This window comes from Moschus berezovskii, chromosome 22 (genome assembly GCF_049115385.1).
Source record: "Moschus berezovskii isolate FMDL1 chromosome 22, NW_MosBer_1.0, whole genome shotgun sequence".
In the NCBI taxonomy this organism is placed as follows: Eukaryota; Metazoa; Chordata; class Mammalia; order Artiodactyla; family Moschidae; genus Moschus; species Moschus berezovskii.
In genome coordinates this window covers 6,378,247-6,392,928 of record NC_142481.1, presented here as the reverse complement: position 1 = coordinate 6,392,928, position 14,682 = coordinate 6,378,247, and the positions used below count along the sequence as shown (strand labels likewise).

Genomic DNA, 14,682 nt, shown 5'->3' with positions numbered 1-14,682 from the left:
CCGCCCACCACCTCAGCCTCCACTTGCAGGCTCCTGAGTTTCCATCAGACTTGACCGCCTGCCCTTCTCCCAGAATCGCCCTCTGGTTTCCTTCGGGCCTCTGCTTCAGCTGTGCCCTCCGCCTGCAACGCCCTTACGGCCGCCTCTCTCTCACACAGTTCAGATCTAACTTCTCCTAGTTCTTGGAGGTCACAACCACCGCCTCGTCTGGAGGCCCTTTCGACTATCGCCAGCTGAAAGGATTCCGGCCCCCTACCCCGGGGCTCCCACAAGCCTGGTCACTCCCTTCGTCATACCCCGATCGCCCAGAATTGGAACTGTCTGCGTCAGGGTCTGTCTCCTCCATCAGACTGTGAGCTCGGTCTGCAAGGGCAGATCTGGGTCTGATTCACCTTTCTGTCCCCCAGTGGGTGGGTGGGTGGAGAGACCGAAGCGGAGGGAGGGGAAGGAGGCTGGGAGAGCAGAAAGGGGGAGACAGGGTGGGGAGAGGAGAAGACCCTGGGGGCGGGGGGCGTGATGTAAGGAGAAAGAGACGCGGAGACGGAGACGGGGGCGGGTGGGGGAAGCCCAGGGCCAGGAGGAGGCAGGCAGAGTGAAGGAAAGGGAGGAGAGGTGGAGGGGACGAAAGAAAGCGGAGAGTAGAGAACCGGCCCCGGCCGACGGAGGAGGGAGGGAGGGAGGAGCGGGAGCGCCGCCGGCTCACCCTGCCGCCTCCCGGCCCCTTTTGTCCCTTCCCTCCTCCCTGCGTCACGCTCCCCGGCCCGGCCTCCCCGCCCCGCTCCCTCCCCCGCCCCGCTCCCTCCTCCCCGGGGCTGGATGGAATTTTTTCCCCTGGACCGGGGCCAGCTCCGGGGCAGGGGCGGGGCGGGGGGGGCGGTGGCGACGGTGGAAGCCAGGCCGGACTGGGCCGGGCGGTGGGGAGGGGCCGGGGCGGGGGCCCCCTGGGGAGGGGGCTGGTCCGGCGGGGTCCCGGGCGGGGGAGCCGGTCCCGCAGAACCGGGAGGAGGCCCAGGCCGGAGGGAGTCGGGGAGGAGGGAAGGAGGATGGCGGGCACGCCGGGAGGAAGGGGAGAGGCCGTCGGGCGGCGGAGGCGGGGAGAGGATGGAGAGCTGGCAGCGGCGGCGGCGGCGGCGGCGGCAGCGGGGCCCGGCTCGGCCCGGCCCCGGGGGGCTGCCCGCCGAGACCCTTCCCCCGACGCGGGAGCGGTGGAGCCGTGAGTCTACGGAGAGGCAGGGGCGTGGGACCCGGGGCCCGGACTCCAGGGTCCCTGGATTTCTGGGATCCTGGAGGAGGAGGAGGGGGCTTGGGACCCAGAGTCCCGAATCCTTGGAGGTGGGGACTGGGGGCGCCTGGATTCCGGGGTTCAGGAGGAGGAGCGGGCCAGGAGCACCTCCTGGATTCCACTGGGAGGGGAGAGATGGGGCTGGGGTGGCTAGAGAGGCTCGGAGCCGGAGGAGACTCGGGAGGGATGCCCTCCCGCGCCCTCAGGGGAGCTCGAGGGAGAGGCTGGCTCTGGAGGTGCCTCTGGCCGCGGAAGGGTTAACGTCTGACTGGAGGGGCGGGGGAGGGGCAGGGAAGGGGCTGCGGGGCTCTGAGGGGTCAAGGGTGAGCCGTGCCAGTGGGAGGGGGCTGCCGAGGAGGGGGAGGTTGTCTGGGCTGCCAGACAGGCCAGGGTCAGCGGCGGGGGCAGGGGATGTCTGGCGCAGGAGAGGCCCAGCGTCCAGGCTCCCTTGGGGACCGGGATTCCAGGCCCCGGCCCCCTCCTCCCTCAGACCTGGGCGTCTGCGACCCGGCCCCTCCCGCAGAATTCCAGCGTCCGAACCCCCAGCCCCCTTTTTTAGCCCCGGACCCTGGAGTCTGGGCCTCCAGCCTCTTCTTTCCTCAGCCCTTGGCGGGGAGTGAGGGGGGCGGGTCCACATTCCAGCCCCCCGATTCTCCAGGAAACCCCAGGGTTCGGGGCCCCAGACTCTTCCTCCCCCGAACCCCGGCGTCCCCACCGCCTCTCCTTTGGCCCCAGCTGGAGTCCAGCCCTCTGGGGGTTAAGGGGGCGGGGCCACTGGTTGCCATGGTGCCAGACTGTTTGGGTCTGCTCTCTGACCCTTGGGGGCTCCCCAGGGTCTGCGGGGAGGGGGAGGGGGGCCCAGACCTGGGCGAAGTCCTGCGCCAACCCTTTCCCCGGGTCGGGCCTGCGGGCCCGGGGAGTCCGCGTCTCCGCCGAGGCCTGGTGCGGTGACCTCGAGCGGGTCCTGACCCGCCCCCCTCCCCGCCGCGCCCTCCGCTCTCTGCGGGCCTCAGTTTCCCCGGGAGGGACGTGCCGGAGCAGCGGGGCGATGCTGCGGCCCCGCGAACCCTGAGGCCGCTCGGCCTCCCTCGGCTCGCACCCCCTCCCCAGGCCCCCGGCAGCCCCGGGGCATGCTGGGAGCCCGGGCCTGGGCTCCGGGCCAGGTTGGGGGGGCGGGGGGGCGGGGGCCGCCTCCTCCCTTCCCCTTCCTCCCCACCTTGGCCCGGCTCGCGCCCCCGCCGGAGGGCCGGGGAGGCCGGGAAGGAGGGAAGCGGGCTGCGAGCGGGGTCCGCGGGCCCGTCCCCGGGCGCCCCCCGCCCCTCCCCCCGGCCTCCCCGCCCCTCCGCGCCTCCCCGCCTCCCCAGCAGGTCGCTCCCCCGGCCCTGGGCCCCTGCGCGAACCACCCCACCCCACCCCCAGCTCCAGACCTGGCTCCGCGCTGCGGCGGGGGGGAGGGCGAGAAGGAAGGAGAAGGGTGGGGGGAGGCGAGAGACCCGGGAGGGGGAGAAGGAGAGAGAGAGCGAGGCCCGGAGGGAGACGCAGGCCGGGAGACGAGGCACGAGGGAGGGAGGCCGGCCGCGGGAACGCGGGGAGAGGGAGACGGGGAAATCGAGGGAGCGACGGGACGGGAGGGACAAAGACGGAGGGAGGGGGCAAGGCCGGAGGGAGAGGGAAGGCAGCGGAAAGAGGAGAGGAGAGCGAGCAGGGCCGGGGAGGCCGGGGAGACGCGGCCCGAGGAAGGCCCTGCGAGCCGGGGACGGCCGCGCGCGGGGGAGGCGCGGATGGGCAGCGCAGAGCCGCGGAGGAGCGCACGGAGGCTGCGGGAGACCGCGACCAGGTGAGGCCGAGGGCGAGCGGGCCGCGCCGGGAGAGAGGACCGGGAAGACGGAGCTGGGGCGGGAGCGAGGGCGCCCGAGCCCTGGACCGCGGCGGCGGTCCTCAGGTGCACAGACGCAGCCCCGGGCTGGGGAGGGCGGGCGCTGCGCCCTCTTGCCTGGAAGGCCCGGCCCCTCCCACTCCTCCCCCCGCCACCCCCCAACCCCAGCCCACGACTGGCCGGGGCTCAGCCTTCCCACCTGCGAAATGGGGGTGCCGATGGCACCTCGCGCTGCGCCGGAGAGATGACATGGGCTTGGGGCGGCATCCGCGGATGTCAGTGTGGTACTTGATGAGAGGCCTAAAGCAGAGGTGAGAGAGGAGCAGATACCCAGACCGGCTTTCACGGGTTTATAGCTCCTGGGCTGCCTCCGCCCCGCTCCTGGATTTCGGATTATCTGACAGGTAGGGTCAAGGAGGGAGCTGGCCCAAGTGGCCAAACTCTGAAACTGGTGAGGTTCCCTCGGACCCGGGATCTGGGAAGCCGGGCTGAGTCTTCTCCAAAGGAGGCAGGCCTGGCTGGATTCCCGGGGTCTGAGGCGGGGCCGGGGGCCTGGCCTCCTGGGTCCCCTGGGGAGAAGAGGAGCTTGAGGACTTGGACTTTTGACTCTCAGGGAGCGGTGGGGTTTAGGGGGCCTGGATTCTGGGGACCTTCGGGGAGGAAGGGGCCGAGAGACTGATTCCTGGGTTCCTTGGGGAGGAGGGGGCCGGGGGCCCGGATTCCTGGGTCCTGGCACCCACCCGTAGAACCGACCTTGCGGGGCCTTCGCCGCACACAAGCTCGTGTCTGTGGGTCCGTGTCGGGGGCTCACCATCGCGGCTGGGGCCTCCCCCGGCCCTCCCCGCCCTCCCTGGCCCCCGTCTGTCCGTCCATCCGTCTGTCTGTCCACCTGCCGCGCCCCCCGGGCTGAGGTAGGAGGTTGTATAGTTGAGGAGGACACCCACGGAGATCACTATACGGCCTCCTAGCTTTCCCCAGGCTGCGCCCTGCACGGGACGGCCCGGTGGGGACCCCTGGACCCTGGTCCCCTGCCCCACCCGACCAGGCTGGGGAGAGGGGGGCTGCCGCAGGGACCCTGGGAGAGAAGCTGGGCTGTCGCTCCTGTCCTCGTCCCTTTGCTGTCTCCCCTTACCTTCAGAGAGTTTCTCTCCCGTCCAGAAATCTCTGTTTGGCTTTCTCTGTCTTTCATCTCCACTGGGTGTCTGTGCAGTGGCCTCTGAAACTCTGACTCCATTAGTCTCTTCTGGTGCTTTCTGCATTTCTGACCTCCTGGTGTCTCTCTGTGGCCCAGTTTCTGCCTTTTGGGCCCTCACAGTGTCTCTGTGCCATGTTCGTTTCTCTGGCACTCCCCCTGCCCCAGGGCCTGGCAGGCCCCCCCACACACACAGCGCACTGCCGGCCTCTGCGTCCCTGAGACCCTTTAACCTGTGAGGACGTCCAGGGTCACAGGTGAGGTTCTTGGGAGCCTGGCGTCCGGCCCAACCACCAGCCTGGGGCTTGCAGGCCCGACCCCCTGTCCCCTTCCTCCCTGAAAACCCCCATGGCGGGGAGCCGGACATTGGATTGGTGACTGAGACCTGACCTCTGACCCCTGCATCTTGAGCCCCTCCCCCGCACCACAGTGACCTCACAAAAGTCACCAGCTTCTCCCCAGGCTGCGACCCTTCGCCATGGCCTGGCTGGCCCCTTGGAGCGCTGTCCTGCCCTCCCTGGTGGCCCTCGCGGTCTTCAGGCCTTCGGCCTGGGCCTGTCTCCTCTGCTTCACGTCTTACGAGGAGCGCCTCCAGATTTGCCAGATCTTCGCCGGCCTGGACAGCCCCGACCTCGGGAAGTGTGAGGAGGCCTTCGCAGACGCCTTTAAGGGGCTGCTGGACACTGAGATCAGTGAGGAGACTTCCCCCTTCTCCCCAGCATCCTCCCGGGGTGGGGGAGCCCGGGGTTAGGCGGAGGGAGGGACCCGAGAGGCCTGGAGAGACTGAGAGGGACAGAGGTGCAGAGATGGGAGAATGGAGACGTGGGGAACAGAGATCGGAGACAGAGGGATGACCACCTTGGGGATGTGGTGCCGGGGGAAGCGGTTTCCCCCCAGCTCCTGCCTCCCACCGCCAGACTACGAGGAGAGGGGCCAGCTGCATGATGCCTTCACCCAGATGACCCACTCTCTCCAGGAGATGGCCGCCGCCCAGGGTGAGTGGGGCGGGGTCCGTGGCACTGGGAGATGGATGTCTGAGCATTTCGAGGGGCGGAGGGAGAAAGCCCAGAACATGACAGTGATCTTGATGGTAGGACGCTGAGGGAGCTGGGTGACCTTGTCAGGGAGCAGAGATGGGCAGGGCCTGGTGGCTTCAGGGCAGAAGGAACTTGAGAGTCTGAGGCCAGTGGGGCTCAGGGAGGTGAAAGCCTGCCCTCTCTGTGTGGCTTGCCCTCTCCCTGGCTGTGAGATTCTGGACGCGTCACTGCCCCCGTCCCCAACTTCAGGCCTCAACTTACCCATCTGAGAAAGCGGACAAGCGCTTTGCCTTCTGGCGAGGCGTGGGAACTCAGTGAGACGAGGGGGCTACAGCAAATGGAGACAGACTTCAGGAAGGAGAGCGTCCTCTAGGATAAAACACACGTGTTCCCTACAGTTAGCAAAGTGATTCCACATCTTTGACCTGTGGAGGCTATTAGGGGGCCAGAAGACAGGTGGGGAGCAGGGAGGGAGAGGATCTGGGGAGACAGGCACACGTGACAATCTCGAGGGAGTGAGACACGCTCTGGACAAACACATGCGTGTGACAGTGCGAAGGGACCACAGGGCTGGGGTGACCCTTGTGGCCGAGCGGCATTGTGAGCAGTGATCACACCAGGCCGCAGTGGTCACGTAACACAGGACTCCCCCCCCCCCCAACCCCCGCCCCTGCATGCTGGAGACTGGAACCATGGGTGGCGGAGCGTTCATGGCAATGTCCGTGGTCTGGGGGCGCCACACTTATTTCTACATCTCGGTTCTATTACTTCTTTTGCTTCCTACTCTTGCCTCCGAGCTTTTTGACAAACATGAGGAGCTTCCCATCCATCCGGGGGCTCCCAGGGCAGGGGGTGGTCAGCATGGAGAAGACTTCAGCTGCAGATTCCCCCACCCACAAAGGGAGAGCTGAGGAACTCAGAGCTGGGGGTGGGGGGAGAATTGCCGGAGATGCCCTTCTCCCCTATGTCAGAAGGTTTTGAAAAGAGCAGGAACAAGTCCTGCTCTGGGTGCAGAAGACCCCCGAGGGCAGTGTGTGGAACCAGCTGGAGCAGGGGAGGGAGTGGAGGCTGGGAGGCCCAGGGTGGAGGCTGTGGTGAAGGAGGCCAGACCTGCGGCGGGGAATCTGTGAAGGTGGAGAGGAGAGGACCAGGCCTGGGTCTGATGAGCTCTTCAGGGAGAGGGAAGAGGAGGGTTAGGGACCGTGTGCCGGGTCTGGCTCCGTGCCTGAGTGGGCAGTGGCCATCTGAAATGAGGGAGTCTGGGAGGAAGAGCAGGAGAAGGGGTAGATGGCCAGCTGGGTGAGGATGCAGTGACTGCAAGGGGCCTGGGGGACATCCAGGCTTCAATTGAGAGTCAGGGAGATTTGAGACTGTCCTGAAGGAACAGGGCTATGAGCCGGGGAAGGGCAGGGTCAGCTCAGGATGTGGAAAGATCCTCGGGGGCTATGTAGAGGATGGACTGGAGGGAGAGTCTGGGGGCTGGGAGAAGGTGGGGCTTTACGTTCCGCGGGTATTTATTGACTGTGCCAGGAACACCACCAGGGACATGGCTGTGACCCAAACTGCAAGCCACCTGCCCTCAGGTTGCTTGCATTGATTATTAAACGTAATCAGTGAAATGCCATAGATGTCAGCTGGTGATCTATGCTATGAAGGGAAACAAAAGGGGGAGGGAAAGGGGGGTGGCCAGTGGGGTGATCGTTTTACTAAACAGGTTGATCAGGGGAGGTACAAATGAAAAGATCCAGTTGTGCAAAGACTGGAATGAGGGGAACAGAGAGAGCTGTGCAGGTGACCTGGGGAGAGAGCTTGCAGGAGGCAGAAAGAGCCAGTGCAAAGGCCCTGGGGCCAGTGGGGCTGGAGTGGACCATGTAGGCCAGTGGTTCTCCAGCCCCACAGTGTATGTCAGAATCTCCTGGGACCTTATTAAAATGCAGGCTCCTGGACCCCACCCTCTGTTCCTGAGCCTTAGGTCTGAGGTGGGGCCCAGAAATGGACATCTCTAACAAGTTCCCAGGTGCTGCTGCGGCTGTGCTGGGAACACACTGGGAACCGCTAGGGTGCGTCCTCGAGCCAACTTCAGCCAAAGGACTCCCTCTTTCCAGCTCATACCCAATGATCACTTCAGCTCTTGCTCTTGATGTGGGGAAACCCTTTGGAGGATTTTACAGGAAGGAGGGGTTCTGACTAAGGCCTTGTGTGTCAAGGGCAGAAGCAGAAGGCCCAGGGAGGAGACGGTCAGTGGTGACTTGAACCTGTCGTGATGGTTGGTGGGGGCTGAGATGAACCTGCCCTTGCATGGAAGATGCTGTGTCTGCAAAGAGTGATTTATGTTAATAATCCTCCTAAAGGATGTCCTTGTACCGGCCCCGTGATGTGGAGTTTTATAGCTCCATTTTCAAGATGGGGAAGTTGGGTCTCCCCTGGATGGACCCAGGGGATGTCTGGACCAGATGTATGTAGGATGATGGGGATGGGACGAATCGGAACGACTCCTGGGTCTCTCCCGAATGGAGGCCTGGAGAGATGGACAGGTGGACTTAGAGTGGCTCCCAGTGGTGGCCGCTGACACTGTTAGTGTGGTGTTGAGGGCAGTGTGTGTACCTCGGATAGTGGCCACCCATGGAGGCTCTGGAGTTTGCTCACATGGGTTCCAATCTAGCTGTGTGACCTTGGGCCAATTTCCTAACCTCTCTGTGCCTGGTTTTCCCCATCTCAGATTAGGGGATGATAATGCCAGTAGCTGACTCTTCTGTAACACAGACATTATCCCATCATGGTCATTAAATGGTACCTAGCATGTAGTTTGGGAGGAAGAGGCTTTTATATTGTATGACATGAAATGCTCACCACCAGTGCTGTGAAGTAGACACCAATATTGTCCCCATTTTATGAATGAGGAAACCAAGGGTCAGGAAGGTTAAATACCCGGCCAAGGTCACACAGGGAGGAGTGCATGTGATGGGTAGCACGGAAGTGAGACAGGTGTGTGCATAGTTGGAAGAGACAGGACTCAAACTCAGGTGATCAGCAAGTTGAGGCTCCCAATGAAGCACCTCTCTGGGGAGACTTTATAACTCGTGTCCCTTTGTGGTTGACACAAGCCTGCCTCTTGCCCCTTTGGACATTTCGCTCCATCCCTACTTTATTCCCATGCTTCTCCCCTGCCCCATGGCTGCTTGGTATATCCCACACACCCTCCCCCAAGAGTCGTTTGGTTTGGCTCATAGATATTCCTTGGCTGCCTTCTCCCACATCACCCCGGCCTCTCATTTGAGCACGCCACTTGGACCACATCCTCCTGACCATACTGCCGTCAGCAGACCACAGCTCCTGCCTGCCATGTAGCCAGAGAGAGGCTGCTAAGTCCTTGACCCCTCATTTTGCACCTGCTTCCTGGCTTCAGAGCCCCCTTCTCTCCAGCTTCTATCATCACTTCTATGATCATTACTTCAGCCAGATTCTTATCAGAATCCTCAATTCCCTCCCTTTATGTATGGTATAACCCAAGGTTAAACCTGCAATGTCTTAAGCAAGGTAGAAGTTTATTTTTTCATATAAAATAAGTCTTGAGGTAGGCACTTAAGACTAGTAAGGCAGCTCCATTTTACTGGGGACTCAGTCCCCTTCCAGCTTTTTGCCTTACCATCCTAGGGTATACAACTTATCCTCATGGTCCTATATAACTGCTAGAGCACAGCCATCAAATCTAAGTTTCAGGCAACATGATGAAAGAAGGGGAAAGGGGCCAATAAAATGGCACCATATCTCTTTTAAGACTACTTTCTGTGACTCACACATCACACTTAAACTTAAATCTCAACCATCAGAACTTGGACACATGACCACAGCTAGGTCACATGACCACAGCTAGCTGCAATGGAGGTTGGGAAATGTAGTCTTTTAACTGGGGCAGGGTCAGGGTGCTTTCAGCTGAAACGTGGTGATATATTATTAAGGAGAAAATAGATATTTTGAGGCAACTGGCAATCCCTGTGTATTAGTTTGCTAGGGCTGCTGTAACAAACAAACAAAAAAAGACTGGGTGGCTTAAGTAACAGAAGTTTATTTGCTCACAATTCTGGAGGCTAGAAGTCCAGGATCAAGGTGTCAGTGTCAGCAGGGTGGGTTTCTTCTGAGGCCTCTCTCCTTGGCTTGCAGAATGCCTGTCTTCCCTCTGTGTCTGTGTCCAGATTTCCTTCTCTTCCAAGGAAATCAGTCATGTTGGGTTAAGGCCCACCCAAAAAACCTCATTTTAATGTCATTAACTCCTTAAGATTCCATCTCCAAATACAGTTACATTCTGAAGGACTAGGGCTTAGGACTTTACCGTATGAATTTGGAAGAGACGAAGTTCAGCCCATAGCACCCTGTCACATGAGCACTGGTGGCTCAGTGGTAAAGAATCTGCCTGCAATGCAGGAGACGCAGGTTCGATCCCTGGGTTGGACGATCCCCTGGAGAAGGAAATGGCACCCCATTCCAGTATTCTTGCCTGAGAAATCCCATGGACAGAGGAGCACAGCAGGCTACAGTGCACGGGGTCACAGAGTCAGACCTGACTTAGCAACTAAATAACAACAACAAAACCCTGCCACATTTCTGGCTTCCAAAGCCACTCCACCTGTAAATCATTGCAGCCATCCACTTTGAGAAAGTCCCCAAACTTTTTTTCTTTTTTGAAGGCCATTACAGTGGTGAAAACTCAAACATCCATAAGAGCAGAGAACATAGAAAGAGTGAAAGAAGGGTAGAAATGAAGAGACTGGGAACTCTGGAAGAGTGGGTGTGTGCCCTGTCTAAAGTGGGTGGCTGCTGCTAAGCTCCGGCCAACTGCTGCCTCATGGAAATACTGCCTCTGTTACAGCTCTTCCAGATTTCATAAAGATGCCAAATATTTTATGTGACTTTTCCAAAACTTTATATGACGGCAACTGGGTCATTTTTTAAAAACACTTTCCAGGCCAAATATAACACATCCAGCGGATGGATTGTGGCCCCAGGCTTCCAGCTGTGGCGCTCATTCCAGTTGAATCCTGGAATTCATTCTACACATACTTATTCCTAAGACTCGGGGACCCTTTCCTGGTTTCTGAGGACACAGCACTTGCTTACTTAAATGCTCACTATGTATATATGAGTATATGTATTTGCAAACTGGTGAGAGCTATGAATGGAACAGATAGGGTACTGTTAGAGACCAAAAAATAAATAAATAAAAAATAGGGGGCTGGATTAAATTTTATTTGTGGTCAGGGAAAACCTCTAAGGAGGTGACATGAGGGATGACAGGAAGGATGAGTAGGAGTGGGGGGGAGGTGTGCTGGAGACTGAAGACAGCATGTGCAAAGGCCCTGAGGTGGCAGAGAGCATGCTGCTTTCCTTATTAGGGGAGATGAACTGCAGGAGACTTAAGAGTTGTGGGTTCCATACCTGTGTCAAGAAGATCCCCTGGAAGAAGACAGGGCAACCCACTCCAGTATTCTTGCCTGGAGAATCTCCATGCACAGAAGAACCTGGTGAGCTACAGTCCATGGGGTCGCAAAGAGTCGGACAAGACTGAAGCAACTTAGCACGCAGAGAGGGAGACGAGACTAGGCCAGATCATACACGGCCTCCTAAGCCATGGGAGAAATTTGACCTTTATCCTCTCTTTTCTCTTTAACAAGATAACACAGATGCAGAGGGGTTCTGTCAGAATGATTAGTCCAGAGGCAGCAGAAGGAGACTTGGGGGTGTGCCCACCATCCAGATAGAGCAGGAGGCTGTGGCATATACCAGAGACCTGGGGATAGCAGGGGCTCGGGGAGGGGCACAGACATGATGACAGCCAGGCCTTGTCGAGCTACGGCAGCCTTGGGGAAGGGTCTTTACTACAAGGACTCCCTCCACTCTCCAGGGTCCTTTCGGGTTGCCTTTCTTCACGCCGCAGAGAAAATGCAGAAGATTATATTGCAGCTTAAGGAAGGTAAAATAGACTGTCTCCTTCCCCCAGGCACAATTAGAAAACCCAACTCCGGAGATCCCCATCCGCTCCCATCAAGCCCCGGCCCGATCTCTGAGCCGAGCTTCCCTTGTGGATCACTCTGGGCACAGCCTCTTACACTGCTAGGACCACTCTGGGTCCGGCCCCGCCTCCGATGCAAGGTTATCTCTAGCTGGGACCGCTTCGTAGGACAGTCCTGTCCCAGACTAGCTCGGGCCTCTTCATGGATCTGTGTCTGACCCTGGGCTCTCTGTGACAGATTTCCTTTCCATCCGGGGCGTCTTAGTGGGCTACGTCCAGCCTGACCCCACCTCTAATTGGGCCCCCTAATTAGGCTCTGTCCCCTTCGATGATCGCCCGGGATCTAGGCCCGTCCCGCTCGATAGAATACAGCGGGGCTGGATCTGCCTCCTGGGTGCGAGCAGCAGGCGTGTGCCTGACGTCTTAGTGGAATGCTGCAGGGCTGGCAGTGTCCCCAGGTGAAGTACCGCAGGCCTGGCCCCGCCTACAGGTGGGAAGCTGCAGGCTTGGCCCCGCCCCTTTGGTGGAGCGCGGCATACCTGGCTCTGGTCCCTTGGAGGAATGAATGCATCCAGCCCCGAAACGTTTCCTCTAGGGGAGTTTCAGGTGGGCACCTACCGCGACTTACAGGGTGGTAACGCTTCTTCTCTCTCCACAGTGCAGGCCTGCATTCCTCCCTGCGGTAAGCACGTCATTCAAAGCTCAAAATTGCAGGGGGAAGGGATGTGGTAAGGGCCGAAACTGGGACTCTTGGGAGAGCACGGGTGGCCTCTGATGCATAGGGGCCAATGCGAGCCCAGGAGAAGAGGAGTAAGTAAACCAATTCAGAAACCGCACGAAAGGCGGGTCCGTTAAAAAAAACCCAAGGCAAACCAATAGGGGTCCTAGAGGCTGGAGAGTGGTGAGAGGCAGCCAATGAGCGCGGGAAAGGCGGGGTCCAGATTCTGTCCAGCAGGTAGAACCCAGCGAAGTTAAATAGACCTTATGGTGGCCGAAGGGACCCTGGCTAGAGGAGGCAGATGGAACCCCAGACCCAGCGTTCCCACCCCACAGGACTCCAGGAGGTCACCCGGCGTTTTCGCTGCCGCGGATGCTACTCCAAGGTCTGCGACCTCCCGCTTGACTGCCCAGGTAAGGGGCGTGGCCTTGAAGGGCGATAAACCTGAAAAACTGGAAGAGAGGGTTGAGCGGGGAAGGGGCTGGGGTTGGGGGCTCGGACGTGGGCGGGCCGAGGTGACGATGCGAGACCGGTCTTCAGTTCAGGACCTGACGGTGACTCGGGGTCGTCAGGCCATGTTCTCTTGCACTGTGAACTTCCAGCTGCCTAAGGAAGAGATCACCTATACCTGGAAGTTCGCAGGAGGTGTGAGTCGGGGCGGGTCCAGCATGAAGGGCTTTAGGAGGCGGTTTATGCTTCACTAGAGGATGGAGAGTCAGGAGGCAGGGAGTGGGATTCGAGGAGGCTCGGTCTAGACTCATGCTTCGTGCACGGGGACGGTCCCGGCATTTGGGGGTAAGGGTCAAAGCTCACAAGGCACTGACAGAGCCCAGGGGTGGGTTATCCGCAGGGGTTTCAAGCGGGAGAGCAAACACTAGGCCCACGAGGCGGAGTCAAGGCTTAGGGGACGGGGCCATGCGTGAACGCTCGGCGAATAAGAGGGTGAGGCCGGGGCTCGGGGCGGGGCCTGGATCAGGGGCGGGGCTTCACGTAGCGGTTTGGCGAGTCAGGGCGGAGAGACTCTTCTGCGCTCGGGGCGGAGCCGGCAGCCCTCGGCCTCTCGCCGCTTCAGCCCGAGCGTCTCGCAGATCCGGACTCAGGACCCGACCTACTTCCGAGATATTCCGAGGGCCCAAGGTTACCTGGCGCGGATCCGGCCGGTGCAGCCCACGCACCGCGGGACCTTCTCTTGCGTGATCACGCACGACCAGCGCCCCCTGGCGCGGCTCTACTTCTTTCTTAATGGTGCGGGCCGGGCGGGGCCGCGCGGCGGGGGCGGGGCCGCGCGGCGGGGGCGGGGCTGGCGCACTGCTGACGTGCGCGTCCCCGCAGTGACGGGCCCGCCCCCGCGCGGGGAGACCGAGCTCCAGCTCTCTTTTCGGGAAGTGTTGCGCTGGGTGCCGCAGGAGACGGAGATGATCGAACCCTGGAGGCCCAGCCTGGGCGAGCTGCTGGCCAGGCCCGAGGCTCTGACGCCGGGCAATCAGTGCCTGCTCGCGGCCATTGTGGCCTTAGCATCAGCCAGTGTGACCGTGCTGGCCTGGTGAGTCCCTGGGACCCCGGAGTCCTAGCCTCCGGCTCTCTCCTTACTCAGACTGGGACGTTTGGGTTTCTCAGCCCCTCCTCCCTCAGATCCGGAACTCCGAGTCGCCAGCCCCCTCCTACTCAGTAGTCATAACCCCCAGTCCCTGGTTTCTCAGATCCAAGAGAACAAGCCCCATCACCCGCCTTTGCAACCTAGGCTCCAGGACCCAAATTTCTGGTCCCCAGCCTCTTCCCCCACCCCACACGCTAACATCTTGTTTCCCCAGGATGTTTTTTCGATGGTACTGCAGCGGTAACTAACAAAGGTATCTTTTTTTTTTTCCTTATCCTATTTTCATCCTTAAAATAAAGAATCTATTTTGGCTCTCTAGATTCTTTCATCGTTGCAAGTGATCGCTGCAAACAACTTAGGGGGGAGGGCGGAATATGCCCAGATGCACATTTCCCCATAATGATGGGCACTGCTGTGGCAGTGCAGGGTCCTGTGCTGAGGGCTTTAGGTGCACGCCCAGGCCCCTCCCCAGATTTCCGGCAGTGTCCTGGACATTTACGCCTGCCTCAGTCAACCTCAAATAAAGACCTTCATGTCGCCCCAAAAGCCTGTTCTTCCCCCAAAACTTTCTTGGTGTCATCAAGTGCATCACCATCCACCCAGCTGCTCGACTGGAAACCTAAGTTGTATTTAATTTCTCCTCCATGTCTCACCTATTTCCAAGTCTCAGCCTTTTCACTTCCTAAGTATCTCATGGAGTTGCTCCCTCGCTGTGGTCCACCACCATCTCTTGCCTGGATCTCTGCAGCAGTATCCACACTGGTCTCCCTGGCTGAGAGTGGGCTCAGCCTTGTCCCAGTGCGATCCATTCTCCACAAAGCAGCCAGAGTGTTCTTGTTTTGTTTTTTTGGCTACTTTGGCTCAGGTTTTAATTTTCGTAGTTAATTTTTATTGGAGTATAATTGATTTACAGTGTTGGTTAGTTTCTGCTGCACAGTGAAGTGAATCAGTTGTACATATACACATATCCATT

At 59.9% G+C, this 14,682-nt stretch overlaps 1 protein-coding gene across 1 annotated transcript; it reads left to right on the top strand.

Annotated features, from left to right (window-relative positions):
• Positions 1-2,673: 2,673 nt before the first annotated feature.
• SPACA6 (sperm acrosome associated 6) lies at positions 2,674-14,032 on the top strand. The gene is made up of 10 exons (XM_055411531.2): positions 2,674-5,042; positions 5,268-5,345; positions 11,287-11,355; positions 12,053-12,076; positions 12,448-12,525; positions 12,653-12,759; positions 12,839-12,841; positions 13,201-13,357; positions 13,445-13,655; positions 13,924-14,032. Exons 1-10 carry the CDS (start codon positions 4,829-4,831, stop codon positions 13,955-13,957), a joined length of 975 nt encoding a protein of 324 aa, XP_055267506.1. The 5' UTR covers positions 2,674-4,828; the 3' UTR covers positions 13,958-14,032.
• The last annotated feature ends 650 nt before the right edge of the window (positions 14,033-14,682 follow it).

What these genes read in the sequence shown, in the direction of transcription:
- SPACA6 (XM_055411531.2), top strand. Translation starts at nt 4,829, where the DNA reads ATGGCCTGGCTGGCCCCTTGGAGCGCTGTCCTGCCCTCCCTGGTGGCC. An exon ending in TATATTGCAGCTTAAGGAAG is followed by an intron (nt 11,356 to 12,052) that starts GTAAAATAGACT and finishes CTCTCTCCACAG; the next exon opens with TGCAGGCCTGCATTCCTCCC. An exon ending in GGCCTGCATTCCTCCCTGCG is followed by an intron (nt 12,077 to 12,447) that starts GTAAGCACGTCA and finishes CCCACCCCACAG; the next exon opens with GACTCCAGGAGGTCACCCGG.